Here is a 25,741-nt window from a genome sequence, read left to right as displayed (position 1 = left end):
TCATTTTGCAGGTCCTGATGTGGCTGTGGGCTACACTAGTTCATTTAGCAGGTCCTGATGTGGCTGTGTCATATGGCTGTGGGCTACACTAGTTCATTTAGCAGGTCCTGATGTGGCTGTGCCATATGGCTGTGGGCGACACTAGTTCATTTAGCAGGTCCTGATGTGGCTGTGGACTACACTAGTTCATTTAGCAGGTCCTGATGTGGCTGTGGACTACACTAGTTCATTTAGCAGGTCCTGATGTGGCTGTGGGCTACACTAGTTCACTTAGCAGGTCCTGATGTGGCTGTGCCATATGGCTGTGGGCTACACTAGTTCATTTAGCAGGTCCTGATGTGGCTGTGGGGGACACTAGTTCATTTAGCAGGTCCTGATGTGGCTGTGGGGCTACACTAGTTCATTTAGCAGGTCCTGATGTGGCTGTGCCATATGGCTGTGGGCTACACTAGTTCATTTAGCAGGTCCTGATGTGGCTGTGGGCGACACTAGTTCATTTAGCAGGTCCTGATGTGGCTGTGGGCGACACTAGTTCATTTAGCAGGTCCTGATGTGGCTGTGGGGCTACACTAGTTCATTTAGCAGGTCCTGATGTGGCTGTGCCAAATGGCTGTGGGCTACACTAGTTCATTTAGCAGGTCCTGATGTGGCTGTGCCATATGTCTGTGGGGCTACACTAGTTCATTTAGCAGACTAGATTTGCTCAGTATTCCGTGGCATTATTTTATACTATTTTATAGTATGAAGAATACAATTAAACGAAGCTGAATAAAATAGAAAGGATATTTTCTCCAAATGATTTGAGGGAGTGCGCCCATGCAGCTATTCTGTGTTGAGCGGTTAACAAAGAAACAGGTCCTCCTATATGCTTAATTTACAGTTATTAATGTAACTTTAGTTGTTCTACAAACGTTGGGCTGATATGTTTAGATGTTTAATACATTGTAAGGCTGCATGATGAGACTCTAATGATGATTTGAAAAAAGTCCCTTGAAAGGCCTGAGCTCTGCTTTGTTTTTTTTGCGCAGGCTGTACACACTTCATCAGTCTCTCATTCACAATTTGACAAGCATTTGATAATGCCTCAAATTTCACGGTGGCTTCCCCTTTGTGGCAATAAGGCACCCTAAAAATATCCATGCCTTTGTTGTGCCCTTCTCCCTGAGTGCGTGCTTCGAAACACTCACTGAGTGAACATCACATGATTCTCACAGAATACAAGTGAAGACAGACACCCTTAGGGACGCAACTGCACGAGTCCTTATCCAATTCCAAGGTCCATATTGAAGATATTGGAAGAACTGTTCACATTTCCTTTTCGTCAGCCAACAAGATGAGTAGGCCTAACGAACAGCAAAAGCACTAGCCTATGTCAATATACTGTCCCACATAGTACAACAGTTGACTTATTCTATTCTGTGAGAGAAATAAATATTCCAAACATAGTCTGGGACAGTTATGGGATGCAATAGATCCCAAATTAATACAACCACTAGCATCAAAAAAACTTTTTTTACGCAATGTGGCTGACACAACAGATCAGAACGTTTAGCTTAAAATGTTGATAAACTATTAGGCTATTTCTTCACATTCAAATCAAATCAAATTTTATTAGTCACATGCACTGAAAACAACAGGTGTTGACCTTACAGTGAAATGCTTACTTACGAGCCCCTAACCAACAATGCATTTAAAAAAAATACGAATAAGAATAACAAATAAAAGTAACAAGTAATTAAAGAGCAGCAGTAAATAACAATAGCGTGACTATATACAGGGGGGTACCGGTACAGAGTCAATGTGGAGGCTATATACAGGGGGTACCGGTACAGAGTCAATGTGGAGGCTATATACAGGTGGTACCAGTACAGAGTCAATGTGGAGGCTATATACAGGGGGTACCGGTACAGAGTCAATGTGGAGGCTATACACAGGGGGTACCGGTACAGAGTCAATGTGCGGGGGCACCGGTTAGTTGAGGTAGTATTGACATGTAGGTAGAGTTATTAAAGTGACTATGCATAGATGACAACAGAGAGTAGCAGCAGCATAAAAGAGGGGTTGGGGGGGGGTGCAAATAGTCCGGGTAGCCATTTGATTAGATGTTCAGGAGTCTCATGGCTTGGGGGTAGAAGCTGTTAAGGAGCCTCTTGGACCTAGACTTGGCACTCCGGTACCGCTTGCTGTGCAGTAGAAGAGAGAACAGTCTATGACTAGGGTGGCTGGAGCCTTTGACAATTTTTAGGGCCTTCCTCTGACACCGCCTCTTATAGAGGTCCTGGATGGCCCCAGTGATGTACTGGGCCGTACGCACTTGCGGTCTGAGGCAGAGCAGTTGCCATACCAGGCGAAATCTTTTCAGTCTCCTGAGGGGGAATAGGCTTAGTCGTGCTAAACACCTCCCTCTGCAACTGGATCCTGGACTTCCTGACGGGCCGCCCCCAGGTGGTGAGGGTAGGTGGCAACACATCTGCCATGCTGATCCTCAACACTGGAGCCCCTCAGGGGTGCGTGCTCAGTCCCCTTCTCTACTCCCTGTTCACCCACGACTGCGTGGCCAGGCACGACTCCAACACCATCATTAAGTTTGCAGATGACACAACAGTGGTAGGCCTGATCACCGACAACGACGAGACAGCCTATAGGGAGGAGGTCAGAGACCTGGCCGGGTGGTGCCAGAACAACAACCTATCCCTCAACGTAACCAAGACTAAGGAGATGATTGTGGACTACAGGAAAAGGAGGACCGAGCACGCCCCCATTCTCATCAACAGGGCTGAAGTGGAGCAGGTTGAGAGCTTCAAGTTCCTTGGTGTCCACAACACCAACAAACTAACATGGTCCAAACACACCAAGACAGTCGTGAAGAGAGCACGACAAAGCCTATTCCCCCTTAGGAGACTGAAAAGATTTGGCATGGGTCCTCAGACCCTCAAAAGGTTCTACAGCTGCAACATTGAGAGCATCCTGACTGGTTGCATCACTGCCTGGTATGGCAACTGCTTGGCCCCTGACCGACCGCAAGGCACTTCAGAGGGTAGTGCGTACGGCCCAGTACATCACTGGAGCTAAGCTGCCTGCCATCCAAGACCTCTACACCAGCTGGTGTCAGAGGAAGGCCCTAAAAATTGTCAAAGACCCCAGCCACCCCAGTCATAGACTGTTCTCTCTGCTACCGCACGGCAAGCGGTACCGGAGTGCCAAGTCTAGGACAAAAAGGCTTCTCAACAGTTTTTACCCCCAAGCCATAAGACCCCTGAATAGGTAATGAAAAGGTTACCCTGTACTATTTGCATTGTGTGCCCCCCAACCCCTTTTTTACGCTGCTGCTACTCTCTGTTTATCATAAATGCATGGTCACTATAACTATACATTCATGTACATACTACCTCAATCAGCCTGACTAACAGGTGTCTGTATGTAGCCTCGCTACTTTTATAGCCTCGCTACTGAATATAGCCTGTCTTTTTATTGTTGTTTTATTTCTTTACTTACCTATTGTTCACCTAATACCTTTTTTGCACTATTGGTTAGAGTCTGTAAGTAAGCATTTCACTGTAAGGTCTACACCTGTTGTATTCAGCATTTCACTGTAAGGTCTACACCTGTTGTATTCAGCATTTCACTGTAAGGTCTACAACTGTTGTATTCGGCGCACGTGACAAATAAACTTTGATTTGTTGTGCTTAATTTTAAGAAGTTTTTTGCCCGCTTTAGTTGTCATACAAACCTTATCAAAACATATTGGCCCATGGGCTAGGCTACATGAGGTGTGTGACTATGATTCGAAAAGTCGCCAAAAAAAAAGGCTTTCTTATGCACTTTTTTTCTTGCCTTATGCTGGGCATCATAAACAAGTGCTAATATATAATTCACAAGTGATAGGCTAATATTGTCACCCATCAGACTATTCCTGATTTAATCTTGTCTTTACATATACTAAATAATATACTAAATAATATATGTGTGAAATTAGTTTTGATGTAGAATGGACCGTTATCATGCACCTGCCTGGAAACAGGGGCAGCAGGGGAAAAATACATGTCATATATGCACTTAAATAGCGAATGGAGGAAGCTTTTCCCATAGTTCATTTTCATGCCAGCCAGGTAGGATATACTCCTGTTGTAAAGAGAAGCAATGTGTTTAATATTAGAAAAGCTGAGAAATAAATATAGTAGGCCTAGCCTATAGAAATCTGAACCTCCTCTTTTTAGTAGAGGCCATCACTCTGTTTTCTCACGTAATTGTATAGCCTGTAGAAATGTTGCGCAACATGAGCTCAGGGGCTCTCATGAAGTGTTTGATTTGATTTTCTATTACATTTGCATTGATGTCAGAGTGATTAGAGGGACAATAGAGTGCTGAGTACCAGGCAGTTAGCACGTTTGGCAGGCTACTAATGACCAGCAGCATCAGAGCTTGGAGAAGCATAGTTACCGTGGAATTTGACTGCCTTCATGACTCGTGACCGCCGGTGTGGCAGTAATACGGTCACCTCAACAGCCCTAGTCATACCTGACTTGAACCCCTAACATATGATCCCTTCCACATACCTGGCTGGCCCCTGACCCCATACCTGGCTGGCCCCTGACCCCATACCTGGCTGGCCCCTGACCCCATACCTGGCTGACCCCTGACCCCATACCTGGCTGGCCCCTGACCCCATACCTGGCTGGCCCCTGACCCCATACCTGGCTGGCCCCTGACCCCATACCTGGTTGGACCCTGGCCCCATACCTGGCTGGCCTTAGCGTTGACGTCTCCCTTGCTGAAGAGGTACTCTACGATGGCCATGTCTTTAGGAGCCTCGACAGCCGCCAGCACAGACAGCATGATGGGAGTATAGCCAGCCTTATTCTGCTGGTTCACGTTACACACATCTGGAATAAACAACAACAACGTTACTCTAGAAGTAAACAACAAAAACATACAGTCTGGATGTAAACAACAACATTAAACTTGAAGTAAACAACAACAGTCTGGATGTAAACAACAACATTAAATTTAAAGTAAACAACTTTCTTTTTTTTTAACACTAGACAGACAGGACAGAGACTGTATGATGATACAGACAGGAGGACAGAGACTGTATGTTAAACTAGACAGACAGGAGGACAGAGACTGTATGTTAAACTAGACAGACAGGAGGACAGAGACTGTATGATGATACACTAGGCAGACAGGACATGTCACATAAACTTGAAAACAAATGTTTCCCTCACTTGCGTTGAGCAGCGTCTTGACAATGTGGAAGTTGGAGTGTGACACGCTGTAGTGGAGCGCCGTGTTCCCGTTACCGTCCGCCATGTTGACAATGTGACGCAGCATGGCCGGCGAGATGTCACGGAACGCTGTTAAATAGTCCTCCACCATGCCAGGCACCACCATCTTCTGACTGGACACACAGAACCACTCGTTCTGAACTGTGTTCACACAGGCTCTCTAGAGGATGATGGCGACACAGAGACATGATCAGGCATTATGAACCACTACATTTACATTTTAGTCATTTAGCAGACGCTCTTATCCAGAGCGACTTACAGTAGTGAATGCATACATTTCATTTCATGCATTTTTTTTTTTTTTTTTTTTGTACTGGCCCCCCATGGGAATCGAACCCACAACCCTGGCGTTGCACACACCATGCTGGCATTGCAAACACCATGCTCTACCAACTGAGCCACAGGGAATGCTAGAACAGTGGCCATCTCTCACCAGTGCTACTGTGATGTGAATAGGATTGCTTTACAGTGAGTCAAATCTCCTAAATAAATGTTAGTGATGGTTAATTTCTCCATTGTTCCTGAGCTACGGCAAACATATAGAAAGGACACGGGTCAGAGCAGACGGCATCGTCCTGCCAGAAATCTGCCGGGCCGACAGCCCAGTAGAGAAAAGAAGCAGGCAGGGAGAAAACCTGAGTAAAATGGACTTGCAGCGGAATCGCTGTTAGTTCCTGACTCTACTGTGCTGAGAGAGACAAGAATTGTTTGGACGGACAGAGTGAGTGGACAATACAAGGAGAGAGAGAGCTAACCAAGGAGGGCCTACAGCAGCACCTGGATCTTCTGCACAGATTCTGTCAGACCTGAGGCCTGACCAGCTTGCTTAGGGGACTCTTCTACAGGTTTATCTCTCTGTATGTGATGGCAGAGCAGAATTAGACCGATACCCTCCAATTATCAAAATCCAGAAAAGAGACGTTAAATTCTACAACCATCGAAAAGGAAGTGATTCCCAAACCTTCCATAACAAAGCCATCACATACAGAGAGATAAACCTGTAGAAGAGTCCCCTAAGCAAGCTGGTCCTGTGTTCACAAACACAAACAGACCCCACAGAGCCCAAGCAACACAATTAGACCCAACCAAATCATGAGAAACCAAAAAGATAATTACTTGACACATTGGAAAGAATTAACAATAAAAAACAGAGCAAACTACAATGCTATTTGGCCCTAAACAGAGAGTACACAGCGACAGAATACCTGACCACTGTGACTGACCCAAACTTAAGCAAAGCTTTGACTATGTACAGACTCCGTGAGCATAGCCTTGCTATTGAGAAAGGCCACCGTAGGCAGACCTGGCTCTCAAGAGAAGACAGGCTATGTGCAACACTGCCCACAAAATGAGGTGGAAACTGAGCTGAACGTCCTAACCTCCTGCCAAATGTAGGACCATATTAGATACACATATTTCCCTCGGATTACACAGATCCACAAAGAATTTCAAAACAAACCCAATTTTGATAAACTCCCATATCTACTGGGTGAAATACCACAGTGTGCCAGAGAGAGAGAGATGAATAATGAGAGAGATGGAGAGAAAGGTAGAGATGTAGAATTGAGAGAGAGAGATGAATAATGAGATGGAGCAAGAGAGAGAAAGGTAGAGAGGTTGAATTGAGAGAGAGAGAGAGAGAGAGAGAGATGAATAATGAGAGAGATGGAGCGAGGGAGAGAGAGGAAGAGAGGTAGAATTGAGAGAGAGAGAGAGAGAGATGAATAATGAGAGAGATGGAGAGAAAGGTAGAGAGGTAGAATTGAGAGAGAGAGAGAGAGAGAGAGAGAGATGAATAATGAGGGAGATGGAGCGAGGGAGAGAGAGGAAGAGGTAGAATTGAGAGAGAGAGAGAGATGAATAATGAGAGAGATGGAGAGAAAGGTAGAGAGGTAGAATTGAGAGAGAGAGAGAGAGAGAGAGATGAATGATGAGAGAGATGGAGAGAAAGGTAGAGAGGTAGAATTGAGAGATGAATAATGAGAGAGATGGAGAGAAAGGTAGAGAGGTAGAATTGAGAGAGAGTGAGAGAGAGAGAGAGAGAGAGAGATGAATAATGAGAGAGATGGAGAGAAAGGTAGAGAGGTAGAATTGAGAGAGAGAGAGAGAGAGATGAATAATGAGAGAGATGGAGAGAAAGGTAGAGAGGTAGAATTGTTCACAAGCAGAGTTAACAACAACGGTTACTCACCACATCTTTACTGGCTAAGGCCTTGCCATCATTCAGGTGGTTCTTCAACACGTTACAGGCAGCCAACATCTTCTCACTCAACTCAAACCTGGAGAGACAGACAGACAGACAGGACTCTGAATTTAATTCAGACAAATGGACAATTTCTTGATTTTCCAAATCTAGGGGTGAAAGTAGATTTTGTTTCTTACTGGTATGGGACCTACTATATTATGGCCTAATCACCCTAATCATACAATTACATATAGAACCCCTATTAATGTAGTATGATCTCAGCGGGTCTAATCATAGAATTACATATACAACCCCTATTAATGTAGTATGATCTCAGTGGGTCTAATCATAGAATTACATATAGAAACCCTATTAATGTAGTATGATCTCAGCGGGTCTAATCACAGAATTACATATAGAACCCCTATTAATGTAGTATGATCTCAGCGGGTCTAATCATAGAATTACATATAGAACCCCTATTAATGTAGTATGATCTCAGTGGGTCTAATCATAGAATTACATATAGAACCCCAATTAATGTAGTATGATCTCAGTGGGTCTAATCATAGAATTACATATAGAACCCATATTAATGTAGTATGATCTCAGCGGGTCTAATCACAGAATTACATATAGAACCCCTATTAATATGATCTCAGTGGGTCTAATCATAGAATTACATATAGAACCCCTATTAACTTTTTAAGGTATAGGGGGCAGTATTTTCATTTTCGGATGAAAAGTGTACCCCAGAGTAAACTGCCTAATACTCGGGCCCAGAGTCAAATATTTGCATATTATTAGTAGATTTGGATAGAAAACACTCTGAAGTTTCTAAAACTGTTTGAATGATGTCTGTGAGTAAAACAGAACTCATATGGCAGGCAAAAAGCTGAGAAAAATCCAACCAGGAAGTGGGAAATCTGAGAATTGTATTTCTTCTGTGGGGTCACGTTGCACTTCCTAAGGCTTCCATTGGCTGTCAACAGCCTTTAGAAATGTGTTTCATCCTTCTCCTGTTACTGGGCAGAAAATAGGAGCTCAGTCAATGAGTGGACCGCCTGAGGACAAAGGATTGGTGATGCGCGAGCCCGCCAGCGCACCGTTCCTTCTTTTTCTTGAATGAATACACTATTGTCCGGTTGGAATATTATTGACGTTTTATCTTAAAAAGACCCTAAGGATTGATTGTAAACAATGTTTCTACGAACGGTAATGGAACTATTTGACTTTTCGTCTCTGGATTTATGCTCGCGCGTTATGCCTTTGGATAGTGATCTGAACGCACGAACAAAACGGAGGTATTTGGACATAAATATGGAGTATTTCGAACAAAAAGAACATTTCTTGTGGAAGTAGGAGTCCTGGGAGTGCATTCTGACGAAGATCAGCAAAGGTAAGAGAATATTTATAATACTAATTCTGAGTTTAGTCGACCCCAGAACTTGGCGGGTATCTGTATAGCTTGCTTTGATAGCGAGCTATGTACTCAGAATATTGAAAAATGTGCTTTCGCTGTAAAGCTGTTTTAAAATCTGACACAGCGGATGCGTTAAGGAGAAGTATATCTATAATTCTTTCAATAACTGTTGTAAATTTTATCAACGTTTATGATGAGTATTTTTGTAAATTGATGTGCACATTCACCGGACGTTTTGGTGGGAATACATTTTCTGAACATCACGCACCAATGTAAAATGGGGTTTTTGGATATAAATATGAACTTTATTGAGCAAAACATACATGTATTGTGTAACATGAAGTCCTATGAGTGCCATCTGATGAAGATCATCAAAGGGTAGTGAATATTTTAGCTGATTTTTTGGTTTTTGTGATGCATGTCCGTACTTGGAAAATGGCAGTGTGGTTTTTCTTGTGAAGTTTATGTCCTAACATAATCTAATTTTATGCTTTCGCTGTAAATCCTTTTTGAAATCGGACATTGTGGTTAGATTAACGAGAAGTTTATCTTTAAAATGGTGTAAAATAGTTGATTGTTTGAGAAAATGAAATTATGAGATTTTTGCTGTTTTTTATTTCGCGCCATGCTATTTCACTGGCTGTTGAATAGTGTGTCCCGCAGGTGGGACGGTCACGTCCCACCTAGCCCAGAGAAGTTAATGTAGTATGATCTCAGTGGGTCTAATCATAGAAATACGTTTAGGGACCGGTTGAAATGAATGCAACTGTTACCCGGAGGAAAATGGGGGACGGTTATGCTTTTTATTTATTTAGTCCAGGGGAGGGTCATGTAATTAGTAATTTATTAAATGTCAGTAGTTTGGAATTAACGTATTGAATTTGACTCTGTGTAACTTTGGTGTACAACCCCTCTCTCTTATTCTCCTCGCTGAGCCTGGCTGGGTGGGTACCTTTCCATTGGCTGTTCGATCAGTCCCTCTTTGTGCTATCCAGAACGTGGGCGTGTAGAGTATCTAGTGAATCAAATAGCGCTCGCAGTGATAATGTAGGGAGCTAGCGCGCAACAACAACAACAAAAACAGTGGTAGAAATGCCGCATTTTAAAACAACAACTTGGAACTCTGAAATCTCCCGACTTCAGACTTCAGTGCGTTCAAGAAAACTGGGAACTCTGGGAAAAAAAACTAGCTCTGACTGGGAAAATAGTTTTGAATGGTCATCCAACTTGCAATTCAAAGTCGGAATCCTTCTACACCTAAAGACTACTCGAGTTCCCAGTTTTTATTAAAAGCACCAAAAAAACTCTGTTTTATCACAACAACAAGCACGGCTTCGCACAATTAAGTAAGTACCACAGCTTGTGAAAAATGTTACCTTCACAATAATTGAAGGATTTCTTTGCAGTCTCTGTCTACTGAAAAGAGTCTAGAAAAGTTCAATGGAATTTTGGAGACGAAAGAAGATGTTTCCTCAATGCGGAAAAAAGCGAATGGATGAAATCGAGTGTTGGAGGAGTTGCTACCAAATGGGGAAGACAACATGTGGATGGCTGGACTATCGGTTTGCATACGAGTTGTTCTCCTCCTTTTTCTTTGAAATATGTGTATACTTTCATTTCCTATATGTGACCCGATTCAGGAAACTAGACATATGTCGCAAGTCACAACTTCACAGGAGAGCTGTTTGAACTTAAACTTTTTTTTTTAATCAAAATTAGTTTTTTGGGCAGAAATGCCTTCTGGAACATGTGAACTTTCATGTGCCTTAATAACAAACTTGTATGCCATCTGTAAACACAAATAACATTGTTAAATTACAAGCCTTGTTGGTTAAGCCACAGAAAAAGTTAGCAACCTTCCCACTAGTCATGATTGGCTGAAATAAAGAGTGGGCTGGAGATGCCAACAGAAGAGTTCGGATTGGTCTACCATATAGAAGCCTTCTGTCTATTTGAGCTGGTCAGTCTGTGTTGGTAATCCTGTCAAACGCTGATTTAAAAAAAAGGTATCGTGTAGTGTAGCTGCATAGCTAGGTGTTGCTCTCCAAACTCTGGAGGATCACGTTTTGAAATCAGTGGAATTAGAGTATGATAGCTAAAGAGATGGACAAAACACCTGTCTCTGGATTACATCTTCAAACCAAAGGCAACTGTGGCATGGCATTCCTGACAGGGAGACGCGACCATCATGCATGATGATGTATACAGGTAAGATAGTCTTGCGTTAGCTAGCTACATTTTCAGATATTACACATTTCTAATTTTGACAGAAAGTGATTTCATTTCAAGCTGAAGTGTACTGTTAGCTAGCTAGCTAACATTACCTGGCTGGCTCGTTAGCGAACGTTACATGAAGTGTGATTTTACACGCTGTTTACCTAGCTAGGTTAATTGTTTACCTAGCTACATGTCTTAAGCTAAAGTGTACTGTTAGCTAGCTAGCTAACGTTAGCTGTCTGGCTCCGTTGCTGACATTGTTATTCGTATTCCACAGCTGTTTGCTTCGCTAGTTAGAGCCTAATGTTACCTAGCTAACATTGAACCTGGATGGTTAGCTCCCAGCAGATTCATGCAGTCTAGCAACGACATGATTTGGCACTATGTTCATTGTTGTTTAGCTAGCTAACGTTAGCTGGCTGGCTCGTTAGCTAACGCTACGTGATGTGTGTGAGAGTTCAGTGACCAGCAGGAGGACGAAAACACGACAGCACCCTCCTCAGGGGACAGAGAGGGCCACCTCGCTTATAAACTTTGCAGTATTTAATTCTTTTGTGTATTATTTCTTACATTGTTAGCCCAGATAATCTTAAGTGTTATTACATACAGCCTGGAAGAACTATTGGATATCAGAGAGACGTCAACTTACCAACATTACGACCAGGAATACGACTTTCCCGAAGCAGATCCTTTGTCTGAACGACCCAGGGCATTTGAACTGATTCCAGAGGCTGACCCAAAACAAGGTCGCCGCAGAAGAGGAAGACGGAACGCGTGCCTCTGAATTCTGGTCAGACCACCCACCGCTTCTGAGTATACCCGCTAATTTCCAGTCTCTAGATAGCAAGGTAGACGGAATTAGGGCAAGGGTTGCTTTCCAGAGAGACATCAGGGATTGTAACATACTCTGTTTCACAGAAACATGGCTCTCTCGGGATACACTGTCAGAGTCGGTACAGCCACCGGGATGCTTTGTGCGTCACGCCGACAGAAATAAACATCTCTCCGTGATGAAGAAGGGCAGGAGTGTATGTTTCATGATTAACGACTCATGGTGTAATTGTAACAACACTATTCCTCTCAATCAAATGCCGACCATATCATCTCCCAAGAGAATTCTCGTTGGTTATTATCATAGCTTTGAGAATAATACAGTTCCACCGACCCGGCACACTACCAAGGACTGTGGGCTCTCCTTCTCCGTGGCCGATGAGAGTAAGACATTTAAACGTGTTAACCCTCTCAAGGATGCCAGCCCAGACGGCATCCCTAGCCACGTCCTCAGAGCATGCGCAGACCAGCTGGCTGGTGTGTTTACGGACATTCAATCTCTCCCTATCCCAGTCTGCTGTCCCCACATGCTTGAAGATGGCCACCATTGTTCCTGTACCCAAGAAGACAAAGTTAACTGAACTAAATGACTATCGCCCCGTAGCACTTTATTTAATTTTTTTAGCACTCACTTCTGTCATCATGAAGTGCTTTGAGGGACTAGTCAACAATCATATCACCTCTACCAAACTTGTCACCCTAGACCCACTTCAATTTGCGTACCGCCCCAATAGATCCACAGACAATGCAATCACCATCACACTGCCCTATCCCATCTGGACAAGAGGAATACCTACGTAAGAATGCTGTTCATTGACTACAGCTCAGCATTCAACACCATAGTACCCTCCAAGCTCATCACTAAGGTTGAGGCCCCAGACCTCTGCAATTGGGTCCTGGACTTCCTGACGGGCCGCACCCAGGTGGTGAAGGTAGGAAACAACATCTTCATTTCGCTGATCCTCAACACTGGGGCCATCATCAAGTTTGCAGACGACACAACAGTAGTGAGCTTGATTACCAACAACATCGAGACAGGAGGAGGTGAGGGGACTCGGTGTGTGGTGTCACGAAAACAACCTCTCACTCAACATCAACAAAACAAAGGAGCTGATCGTGGACTTCAGGAAACAGCAGAGGGAGCACCCCCCCTATCCACATCGACGGGACAGCAGTGGAGAAAGTGGAAAGTTTTAAGTTCCTCGGTGTACACATCACGGACAAACTGAAATGGTCCACCCACATAGACAGTGTGATGAAGAAGGCGAAACAGTGCCTCTTCAACCTCAGGAGGCTGAAGAAATTTGGCTTATCACCTAAAACCCTCACAAACTTTTACAATTGAGAGCATCCTGTCGGGCTGTATCACCACCTGGTACGGCAACTGCTCCGCCCACAACTGCAGGTCTCACGAGGGTGGTGCGGTCTGCACAACGCATCACCGGGTGCAAACTACCTGCCCTCCAGGACACCTACAGCACCCAATTTCACAGGAAGGTCAAAAATATCATCAAGGACAACAACCACCCGAGCCACTGCCTGTTCACCCCGCTATCATCTAGAAGGAGAGGTCAGTACAGGTGCATCAAAGCTGGAACCGAGAGACTGAAAAACAGCTTCTATCTCAAGGCCATCAGACTGTTAAACAGCCATCACTAGCACGTCAGAGGCAGCTGACAACATACTGACTCAAATCATTGGTAACTTTAATAAATGGATCACTAGTCACTTTTATAATGCCACTTTAATAATGTTTACATATCTTGCATTACTCATCTCATATGTATATACTGTATTCTACACCATCTTGCCTATGCCGCTCTGTCATCGCTCATCCATATATTTATATGTATATATTCTTATTCCATTCCATTACTGTGTGTATTAAGTAGTGTCAGGTGTGCTCCCTCTCTGGCCTCTTGGTCACCAGGCTGCTCATTATGGCGCACACCTGTCACCATTGTTACATGCACCTGCGTTTTACAAACACACCTGGACTCCATCACCGCCTTAATTACCTTCCCTATATATGTCACTCCCTTTGGTTCCTTCCCCAGGGGTCATTGTTTCTGTTTCCTGTCTGTGCGTTGTTCGTGTTTCTTGTTTTGTTCATAAAATTATGCTCTCCCTGAACTTGCTCCCCGACTCCCAGCGCACGTTACAGGAAGTTGTTGTGGAATTGTTAGATTCCTGGTTAGATATTACTGCACTGTCGGGAACTAGAAGCACAAGCATTTTCTTTGTGTCTTCCTCTATATAGGTGTGGCAGGAGAGGAGCTGGGGGAGAATGGGGAGTAGAGACGGGGACCTGTGAGGACGTCAGATTTTCCTACCTCAGAGAAAGCTTATTTTACTGGGGCACCTCGTCTCTGTTAACAAAGGCAGGCTATAGGTAGAGAGCAGCGTTCCTCCTGTAACTATGGAGACGATAGTCTAAGACAGGAGTAGCCGTTTGTTGTTTTGCTTTCTCTTTTTGGCCACGGCCTTTTGGTCAAACGGCTCAGATTATGTTTATTTGTTTTGTTAGGCTGGTGTTTCAGCGTTGGACGTTACCCTGTACTGGGAGTTATTTTGTCGTGTGAAAGAAGACCCGTTTTTATAAACAATCACCAGAAAAGGAATCACAACCACTGGTCTGTTCATGTTGTCCCTCCCACCTGTGTTAGGGTGCTTCCTGTTGTCCCTCCCACCTGTGTTAGGGTGCTTCCTGTTGTCCCTCCCACCTGTGTCAGGGTGCTTCATGTTGTCCCTCTCACCTGTGTTAGGGTGCTTCATGTTGTCCCTCCCACCTGTGTTAGGGTGCTTCATGTTGTCCCTCCCACCTGTGTTAGGGTGCTTCCTGTTGTCCCTCCCACCTGTGTTAGGGTGCTTCATGTTGTCCCTCCCACCTGTGTTAGGGTGCTTCATGTTGTCCCTCTCACCTGTGTTAGGGTCCTTCATGTTGTCCCTCCCACCTGTGTTAGGGTGCTTCATGTTGTCCCTCCCACCTGTGTTAGGGTGCTTCATGTTGTCCCTCCCACCTGTGTCAGGGTGCTTCATGTTGTCCCTCTCACCTGTGTTAGGGTGCTTCATGTTGTCCCTCCCACCTGTGTTAGGGTGCTTCATGTTGTCCCTCCCACCTGTGTTAGGGTGCTTCATGTTGTCCCTCCCACCTGTGTTAGGGTGCTTCATGTTGTCCCTCCCACCTGTGTTAGGGTGCTTCATGTTGTCCCTCCCACCTGTGTCAGGGTGCTTCATGTTGTCCCTCCCACCTGTGTTAGGGTGCTTCATGTTGTCCCTCCCACCTGTGTCAGGGTGCTTCATGTTGTCCCTCTCACCTGTGTTAGGGTGCTTCATGTTGTCCCTCCCACCTGTGTTAGGGTGCTTCATGTTGTCCCTCCCACCTGTGTTAGGGTGCTTCATGTTGTCCCTCCCACCTGTGTTAGGGTGCTTCATGTTGTCCCTCCCACCTGTGTTAGGGTGCTTCATGTTGTCCCTCCCACCTGTGTCAGGGTGCTTCATGTTGTCCCTCTCACCTGTGTTAGGGTGCTTCATGTTGTCCCTCCCACCTGTGTTAGGGTGCTTCATGTTGTCCCTCCCACCTGTGTTAGGGTGCTTCATGTTGTCCCTCCCACCTGTGTCAGGGTGCTTCATGTTGTCCCTCTCACCTGTGTTAGGGTGCTTCATGTTGTCCCTCCCACCTGTGTTAGGGTGCTTCATGTTGTCCCTCCCACCTGTGTTAGGGTGCTTCATGTTGTCCCTCCCACCTGTGTTAGGGTGCTTCATGTTGTCCCTCCCACCTGTGTTAGGGTGCTTCATGTTGTCCCTCTCACCTGTGTTAGGGTGCTTCATGTTGTCCCTCCCACCTGTGTTAGGGTGCTTCATGTTGTCCCTCCCACCTGTGTTAGGGTGCTTCATGTTGTGGTGCTTCTGACAAGCTGATAGCTGATCCTAATAACTAATCCTCCCTGTTTATCTCCTGGAGTCCCAGGATAAGCTAGTCTGGGCCTACAACAGCTTCTAATAACTAATCATTCCTGTTTGGTGGGTATACCACCTGTTTTCAAATCAATTTGGTGGGTATACCACCTGTTTTCAAACCAATTTGGTGGGTATACCACCTGTTTTCAAACCAATTTGGTGGGTATACCACCTGTTTTCAAATCAATTTGGTGGGTATACCACCTGTTTTCAAATCAATTTGGTGGGTATACCACCTGTTTTCAAATCAATTTGGTGGGTATAACACCTGTTTTCAAATCAATTTGCAAATGTTCATGGAGCTGACATGCGATAATGTTACATAATGGTGTAATTTAGTTTTCTTGGCATTTCATTTGAATGATTATGATAGGCTATTGTTTTACTGGTACGGTGTAACCCAACTATTCATTTTGCCGGGAAGCCGTACCGGCTTACTTTCTCCCCTGAATTCAATCAACCCACCTCTCTCTCATCTCTTGCTTCTCTCCTCCTCCCTCCTCTTCACTCCTCCCCACTTCCACTGCTCCCGCATTCTGGAAATCCTCTGTGTTCCTCTCTTCAACTTCCTCTCCTCCTCCGAACACCTTCCCCTCCTCCTCGTCCTCCTCCTCTTCCTCCTCTGTTTCAGAGGAGCTGCTGTCCTCTGATTCATCACTCGACGTTGTCTCATACCTGCATCAGAACGCCAACAGGGGAAGACAAAGTCAACACCATCTCACAGAACTACTGCATGTCAGTCAGGTTTCAGAACGAAACTAGAAAACACAACAAGCCAGCAGCATAATACTACATCAAACTTGTTCCTGCATTTGGGCTGCCTGTAGATACTGTTGATTGACTGATTGATACTGTTGATTGACTGATTGATACTGTTGATTGACTGATTGATTTGAAAAAACATACAGTATATACTCTGTAGATTTGTTGAAATGTGACTAATAATAACAATTATAATACTACTACCACTAATAACAATAATTATAATACTACTACCACTAATAACAATAATTATTATAATAATAATGTGGCCGGGATTAATAATAATAATTATAAACCGGGATTGCAAAAGTCGCCAACTTATTTCCATTGTGGTCCATGATTATTGTTTTTTTAAATAGCTACAGAGACTCACTACAGAGATACACATTCAAAATGGCTCCACTGATACAGACTCACTACAGAGATACACATTCAAAATGGCTCTACTGATACAGACTCACTACAGAGATACACATTCAAAATGGTTCTACTATTTGCTGTTTGCATTGAACATTTCTAATCACAGTCTCTAGACCAGTGGTATTCAAACTTTTTCAGCAGGGACCCCAATTTTTTTCCTACAGAATTTCTGTCAACCCCGACGTTGAATAGCACTGGTCTAGCGCCTGTGGTAATAACTACATCCTGCAGACCACTGACTGACCCTCCATTGACTCCTACAAACTGTAGGTTCTTCTTGGTTCCCAAAGAACCCTGGCGGCCATCTTTCTTCTTCATGATGGACTTCAGAGAGCTCTTACCACCTGGGAGGGAGGGAGGGAGGGAATGAGGGAGAGAGCGAGGAAATGAGGGAGGGAGCGAGGGAATGAGGGAGGGAGGGAATGAGGGAGGGAGGGAGGAAATGAGGGAGGGAGGGAGGAAATGAGGGAGGGAGGGAATGAGGGAGGGAGCGAGGAAATGAGGGAGGGAGCGAGGGAATGAGGGAGGGAGCGAGGGAATGAGGGAGGGAGCGAGGAAATGAGGGAGGGAGCGAGGGAATGAGGGAGGGAGGGAATGAGGGAGGGAGGGAGGGAGAGAATGAGGGAGGGAGGGAGAGAGGGAATGAGGGAGGGAGAGAGGGAGAGAATGGGGGAGGGAGGGAGAGAGGGAGGGAGGAAATGAGGGAGGGAGCGAGGGAATGAGGGAGGGAGGGAATGAGGGAGGGAGGGAATGAGGGCGGGAGGGAGGGAATGAGGGCGGGAGGGAGGAAATGAGGGAGGGAGCGAGGGAATGAGGGAGGGAATGAGAGAGGGAATGAGAGAGGGAATGAGGGAGGGAGGGAGGGATGAAAGGGAGGAGACAACACTTATTAATGAACATATGAATCTGGAGGACATGAATGTACGGTATGCCACCTATATTGTTCATGATCCCTGATACATCGAACAAAAGGACCCATGTCAAATCAAATCAAATGTTATTAGTCACATGCGCCGAATACAACAGGTGTAGACTTTCCCGTGAAATGCTTACTCATGAGCCCTTAACCAACAATACGGTTCAAGAAATAGAGTTAAGAAAATATTTACTAAATAAACTAAAGTAAAAAAAATCCAATCAAATAAAAAAGTAACACAAGAACATTACATAACAATAACGAGGCTATATATGATACCGAGTTAATGTGCGGGGGTACAGGTTAGTCCAGGTCATTTGTAAAGGGACTATGCATAGATCATATGGTGCAGCTGTAGAACTTTCTCAGGATCTGAGGATCCATGCCAAATTTTTTCAGTCTCCTGAGGGGGAATAGGTTTTGTCATGCCCTCTTCACGACTGTCTTGGTGTGCTTGGACCATGATAGTTCGTTGGTGATGTGGACACCAAGGAACTTGAAGCTCTCAACCCGCTCCACTACAGCCCCGTCGATGTGAATGGGGGTGTGTTCGGCCCTCCTTTTCCTGTAGTCCATGATCATCTCCTTTGTCTTGCTCCGATTGAGGGAGAGGTTGTTGTCCTGACAACACACTGCCAGTTCTCTGACCTCTTCCCTGTTGGCTGTCTCATCGTTGTCGGTGATCAGGCCTACCACTGTTGTGTCGTCAGCAAACATAATGATGGTGTTGGAGTCGTGCCTGGCCATGCAGTCGTGGGTGAACAGAGAGTACAGGAAGGGACTGAGCACGCACCCCTGAGGGGCCCCTGTGTTGAGGATCAGCATGGCGGAAGTGTTGTTACCTACCCTTACCACCTGGGGGCGGCCCGTCAGGAAGTCCAGGATCCAGTTGCAGAGGAAGGTGTTTAGTCCCAGGATCCTTAGCTTATTGATGAGCTTTGAGGGCACTATGGTGCTGAACGCTGAACTGTCGTCAATGAAAAGCATTCTCACATAGGTGTTCCTTCTCTCCAGGTGGGAAAAGGGCAGTGTGGAGTGCAATAGAGATTCCATCATCTGTGGATCTGTTGGGGCGGTATGCAAATTGGAGTGGGTCTAGGGTTTCTGGGATAATGGTATTTATGTGAGCCATGACCAGCCTTTCAAAGCACTTCATGGCTACAGACGTGAGTGCTATGTGTCGGTAATCATTTAGGAAATTTACCTTGGCTTTCTTGGGCACATGGTTGAAACTCCCACTAGCCCATGTATGCGCTGACCAACTGGCAAGTGTCTTCACTAACATTTTCAACCTCTCCCTGTCCGACTCTGTAATACCAACATGTTTTAAGCAGACCACCATAGTGCCTGTACCCAAGAACACAAAGGTAACATGGCTAAATGACTACAGACCCGTAGCACTCACGTCTGTAGCCATGAAGTGATTTGAAAAGCTGGTCATGGCTCACATAAACACCATTATCCCAGACACCCTGTACCCGATCCATTTCACATACAGCCCCGACTAGGGCTGTGTCAGTCATGGCATTTTATCAGCCGGTTATTGTCTACACCTGTTGTTTACGAAGCATGTGACCAAAATAAAGTTTGATTTCATTTCATCCATCAATCCAAAGATTTTAGATTTGTGGAAAGTAATGAAGCCCCTGTGTCTGTGTAGCAGGGTAACTAGTCCTATAGCTCCAGCTAGCCCCTGTGTGGCAGGGTAACTAGTCCTACGGCTCCAGCTAGCTCCTGTGTCTGTGTGGCAGGGTAACTAGTCCTACAGCTCCAGCTAGCCCCTGTGTGGCAGGGTAAATAGTCCTACAACTCCAGCTAGCCCCTGTGTCTGTGTAGCAGGGTAACTAGTCCTACAGCTCCAGCTAGCTCCTGTGTGGCAGGGTAACTAGTCCTACAGCTCCAGCTAGTGTCTGTGTCTGTGTAGCAGATTAACTAGTCCTACAGCTCCAGCTAGCCCCTGTGTGGCAGGGTAACTAGTCCTACAGCTCCAGCTAGCCCCTGTGTCTGTGTGGCAGGGTAACTAGTCCTACAGCTCCAGCTAGCCCCTGTGTCTGTGTGGCAGGGCAACTAGTCCTACAGCTCCAGCTAGCCCCTGTGTCTGTGTGGCAGGGTAACTAGTCCTACAGCTCCAGCTAGCCCCTGTGTGGCAGGGTAACTAGTCCTACAGCTCCAGCTAGCCCCTGTGTGGCAGGGTAACTAGTCCTACAGCTCCAGCTAGCCCCTGTGTGGCAGGGTAACTAGCTCTACAGCTCCAGCTAGCCCCTGTGTGGCAGGGTAACTAGTCCTACAGCTCCAGCTAGCCCCTGTGTGGCAGGGTAACTAGTCCTACAGCTCCAGCTAGCCCCTGTGTCTGTGTGACAGGGTAACTAGTCCTACAGCTCCAGCTAGCCCCTGTGTGGCATGGTAACTAGTCCTACAGCTCCAGCTAGCCCCTGTGTCTGTGTGGCAGGGTAACTAGTCCTACAGCTCCAGCTAGCCCCTGTGTGGCAGGGTAACTAGTCCTACAGCTCCAGCTAGCCCCTGTGTCAACAGCTCCAGCAGCTCCAGCTCCTACAGCTCCAGCTAGCTCCAGCTAGCCCCTGTGTCTGTGTGGCAGGGTAACTAGTCCTACAACTCCAGCTAGCCCCTGTGTGGCAGGGTAACTAGTCCTACGGCTCCAGCTAGCCCGTGTGGCAGGGTAACTAGTCCTACAGCTCCAGCTAGCCCCTGTGTGGCAGGGTAACTAGTCCAACAGCTCCAGCTAGCCCCTGTGTCTGTGTGGCAGGGTAACTAGTCCTACAGCTCCAGCTAGCCCCTGTGTCTGTGTGGCAGGGTAACTAGTCCTACAGCTCCAGCTAGCCCCTGTGTGGCAGGGTAACTAGTCCAACAGCTCCAGCTAGCCCCTGTGTCTGTGTGGCAGGGTAACTAGTCCTACAGCTCCAGCTAGCCCCTGTGTGGCAGGGGAACTAGTCCTACAGCTCCAGCTAGCCCCTGTGTGGCAGGGTAACTTGTCCTACAGCTCCAGCTAGCCCCTGTGTCTGTGTGGCAGGGTAACTAGTCCTACAGCTCCAGCTAGCCCATGTGTGGCAGGGTAACTAGTCCTACAGCTCCAACTAGCCCCTGTGTCTGTGTGGCAGGGTAACTAGTCCTACAGCTCCAGCTAGCCCCTGTGTCTGTGTGGCAGGGTAACTAGTCCTACAGCTCCAGCTAGCCCATGTGTGGCAGGGTAACTAGTCCTACAGCTCCAGCTAGCCCCTGTGTGGCAGGGTAACTAGTCCTACAGCTCCAGCTAGCCCCTGTGTGGCAGGGTAACTAGTCCTACAGCTCCAGTTAACCCCTGTGTCTGTGTGGCAGGGTAACTAGTCCTACAGCTCCAGCTATCCCCTGTGTGGCAGGGTAACTAGTCCTACAACTCCAGCTAGGCCCTGTGTGGCAGGGTAACTAGTCCTACAGCTCCAGATAGCCCCTGTGTCTGTGTGGCAGGGTAACTAGTCCTACAGCTCCAGTTAACCCCTGTGTCTGTGTGGCAGGGTAACTAGTCCTACAGCTCCAGCTAACCCCTGTGTCTGTGTGGCAGGGTAACTAGTCCTACAGCTCCAGCTAGCCCCTGTGTCTGTGTGGCAGGGTAACTAGTCCTACAGCTCCAGCTAGCCCCTGTGTCTGTGTGGCAGGGTAAGTAGTCCTACAGCTCCAGCTAGCCCCTGTGTGGCAGGGTAACTAGTCCTACAGCTCCAACTAGCCCCTGTGTCTGTGTGGCAGGGTAACTAGTCCTACAGCTCCAGCTAGCCCCTGTGTCTGTGTGGCAGGGTAACTAGTCCTACAGCTCCAGCTAGCCCATGTGTGGCAGGGTAACTAGTCCTACAGCTCCAGCTAGCCCCTGTGTGGCAGGGTAACTAGTCCTACAGCTCCAGTTAACCCCTGTGTCTGTGTGGCAGGGTAACTAGTCCTACAGCTCCAGCTATCCCCTGTGTGGCAGGGTAACTAGTCCTACAACTCCAGCTAGGCCCTGTGTGGCAGGGTAACTAGTCCTACAGCTCCAGATAGCCCCTGTGTCTGTGTGGCAGGGTAACTAGTCCTACAGCTCCAGTTAACCCCTGTGTCTGTGTGGCAGGGTAACTAGTCCTACAGCTCCAGCTAACCCCTGTGTCTGTGTGGCAGGGTAACTAGTCCTACAGCTCCAGCTAGCCCCTGTGTCTGTGTGGCAGGGTAAGTAGTCCTACAGCTCCAGCTAGCCCCTGTGTGGCAGGGTAACTAGTCCTACAGCTCCAACTAGCCCCTGTGTCTGTGTGGCAGGGTAACTAGTCCTACAGCTCCAGCTAGCCCCTGTGTCTGTGTGGCAGGGTAACTAGTCCTACAGCTCCAGCTAGCCCATGTGTGGCAGGGTAACTAGTCCTACAGCTCCAGCTAGCCCCTGTGTGGCAGGGTAACTAGTCCTACAGCTCCAGTTAACCCCTGTGTCTGTGTGGCAGGGTAACTAGTCCTACAGCTCCAGCTATCCCCTGTGTGGCAGGGTAACTAGTCCTACAACTCCAGCTAGGCCCTGTGTGGCAGGGTAACTAGTCCTACAGCTCCAGATAGCCCCTGTGTCTGTGTGGCAGGGTAACTAGTCCTACAGCTCCAGTTAACCCCTGTGTCTGTGTGGCAGGGTAACTAGTCCTACAGCTCCAGCTAACCCCTGTGTCTGTGTGGCAGGGTAACTAGTCCTACAGCTCCAGCTAGCCCCTGTGTCTGTGTGGCAGGGTAACTAGTCCTACAGCTCCAGCTAGCCCCTGTGTCTGTGTGGCAGGGTAAGTAGTCCTACAGCTCCAGCTAGCCCCTGTGTGGCAGGGTAACTAGTCCTACAGCTCCAGCTAACCCCAGTGTCTGTCTGGCAGGGTAACTAGTCCTACAGCTCCAGCTAGCCCCTGTGTGGCAGGGAAACTAGTCCTACAGCTCCAGCTAGCCCATGTATCTGTGTGGCAGGGTAACTAGTCCTACAGCTCCAGCTAGCCCCTGTGTGGCAGGGTAACTAGTCCTACAGCTCCAGCTAGCCCCTGTGTGGCAGGGTAACTAGTCCTACAGCTCCAGCTAGCCCCTGTGTGGCAGGGTAACTAGTCCTACAGCTCCAGCTAGCCCGTGTCTGTGTGGCAGGGTAACTAGTCCTACAGCTCCAGCTAGCCCCTGTGTCTGTGTGGCAGGGTAACTAGTCCTACAGCTCCAGCTAGCCCCTGTGTCTGTGTGGCAGGGTAACTAGTCCTACAGCTCCAGCTAGCCCCTGTGTCTGTGTGGCAGGGTAACTAGTCCTACAGCTCCAGCTAGCCCCTGTGTCTGTGTGGCAGGGTAACCAGTCCTACAGCTCCAGCTAGCCCCTGTGTGGCAGGGTAACTAGTCCTACAGCTCCAGCTAGCCCATGTGTGGCAGGGTAACTAGTCCTACAGCTCCAGCTAGCCCCTGTGTGGCAGGGTAACTAGTCCTACAGCTCCAGCTAGCCCATGTGTGGCAGGGTAACTAGTCCTACAGCTCCAGCTAGCCCCTGTGTGGCAGGGTAACTAGTCCTACAGCTCCAGCTATCTCAAACATTATAAATGGGCTGTTGGTGTTTTCCAACAGTAGTAGGACACAGTGTAGTTCTGTGCCTGAGAATTGTTGCCAGATTGAGAGGCCAGTCCAGCCGTAGGAGTAATGTATTGTGTGTGTAAGAGTGTGTTGCCAGATTAGTAGTAGTTCTGTGTTGCCAGATTGGTAGTAGTTCCATACCGTTCAAGGCGCTGGACATCTGCTGGTTCATACGGTGCTTCAGCGTGGCCGGGCTGGGCGGGGACCTGGGGTCATGTGACACTATCTCCGTCTGGCTGACCTCTGAACTCTGGATGACTTCACTGGACACCTGCAGCTGACCTCGATCTGGACCAATCACAGAAGAGTGGAGGAGTCAGATACAGAAGTGGACACAGGAAGAGGACAGATATAGACAGAAGGGGACACAGGAAGAGGACAGATATAGACAGAAGGGGACACAGGAAGAGGACAGATATAGACAGAAGGGGACACAGGCAGAGGACAGATATAGACAGAAGAAGGGGACACAGGAAGAGGACAGATATAGACAGAAGGGGACACAGGAAGAGGACAGATATAGACAGAAGGGGTCACAGGAAGAGGACAGATATAGACAGAAGGGGACACAGGACGAGGACAGATATAGACAGAAGGGGACACAGGACGAGGACAGATATAGACAGAAGAAGGGGACACAGGAAGAGGACAGAAGGGGCCACAGGAAGAGGACAGATATAGACAGAAGGGGACACAGGAAGAGGACAGATATAGACAGAAGAAGGGGACACAGGACGAGGACAGATATAGACAGAAGGGGACACAGGCCGAGGACAGATATAGACAAAAGGGGACACAGGACGAGGACAGATATAGACAGAAGGGGACACAGGACGAGGACAGATATAGACAGAAGAAGGGGACACAGGACGAGGACAGATATAGACAGAAGAAGGGGACACAGGACGAGGACAGATATAGACAGGAGGGGACACAGGACGTGGACAGATATAGACAGAAGAAGGGGACACAGAAAGAGGACAGATATAGACAGAAGAAGGGGACACAGGAAGAGGACAGATATAGACAGAAGGGGACACAGGAAGAGGACAGATATAGACAGAAGGGGACACAGGACGAGGACAGATATAGACAGAAGGGGACACAGGAAGAGGACAGATATAGACAGAAGGGGACACAGGATGAGGACAGATATAGACAGAAGGGGACACAGGACGAGGACAGATATAGACAGAAGGGGACACAGGACGAGGACAGATATAGACAGAAGGGGACACAGGAAGAGGACAGATATAGACAGAAGGGGACACAGGACGAGGACAGATATAGACAGAAGGGGACACAGGAAGAGGACAGATATAGACAGAAGGGGACACAGGACGAGGACAGATATAGACAGAAGGGGACACAGGACGAGGACAGATATAGACAGAAGGGGACACAGGAAGAGGACAGAAGGGGCCACAGGAAGAGGACATATATAGACAGAAGGGGACACAGGAAGAGGACAGATATAGACAGAAGAAGGGGACACAGGAAGAGGACAGATATAGACAGAAGGGGACACAGGACGAGGACAGATATAGACAGAAGGGGACACAGGACGAGGACAGATATAGACAGAAGAAGGGGACACAGGACGAGGACAGATATAGACAGAAGAAGGGGACACAGGACGAGGACAGATATAGACAGGAGGGGACACAGGACGAGGACAGATATAGACAGAAGAAGGGGACACAGAAAGAGGAAAGATATAGACAGAAGAAGGGGACACAGGAAGAGGACAGATATAGACAGAAGGGGACACAGGAAGAGGACAGATATAGACAGAAGGGGACACAGGACGAGGACAGATATAGACAGAAGGGGACACAGGAAGAGGACAGATATAGACAGAAGGGGACACAGGACGAGGACAGATATAGACAGAAGGGGACACAGGACGAGGACAGATATAGACAGAAGGGGACACAGGACGAGGACAGATATAGACAGAAGGGGACACAGGAAGAGGACAGATATAGACAGAAGGGGACACAGGACGAGGACAGATATAGACAGAAGGGGACACAGGAAGAGGACAGATATAGACAGAAGGGGACACAGGACGAGGACAGATATAGACAGAAGGGGACACAGGACAAGGACAGATATAGACAGAAGGGGACACAGGAAGAGGACAGAAGGGGCCACAGGAAGAGGAC

The 25,741-nt window shown here is 47.2% G+C and overlaps 1 protein-coding gene across 1 annotated transcript in view; it reads right to left on the bottom strand.

Annotated features, from left to right (window-relative positions):
- Positions 1 to 25,741, bottom strand: part of kank1a (KN motif and ankyrin repeat domains 1a) — a 205,278-nt gene that overhangs the window by 8,133 nt on the left and 171,404 nt on the right. The window contains 6 exon segments of the mRNA XM_045695463.1: positions 4,741 to 4,883; positions 5,226 to 5,445; positions 7,477 to 7,564; positions 16,367 to 16,576; positions 17,328 to 17,427; positions 23,715 to 23,861. Of these exon segments, the coding sequence (XP_045551419.1) occupies positions 4,741 to 4,883; positions 5,226 to 5,445; positions 7,477 to 7,564; positions 16,367 to 16,576; positions 17,328 to 17,427; positions 23,715 to 23,861 (908 nt within the window).

Source organism: Salmo salar, chromosome ssa15, assembly GCF_905237065.1.
Source record: "Salmo salar chromosome ssa15, Ssal_v3.1, whole genome shotgun sequence".
In the NCBI taxonomy this organism is placed as follows: Eukaryota; Metazoa; Chordata; class Actinopteri; order Salmoniformes; family Salmonidae; genus Salmo; species Salmo salar.
This window is presented reverse-complemented; position numbering and strand designations above follow the sequence as displayed.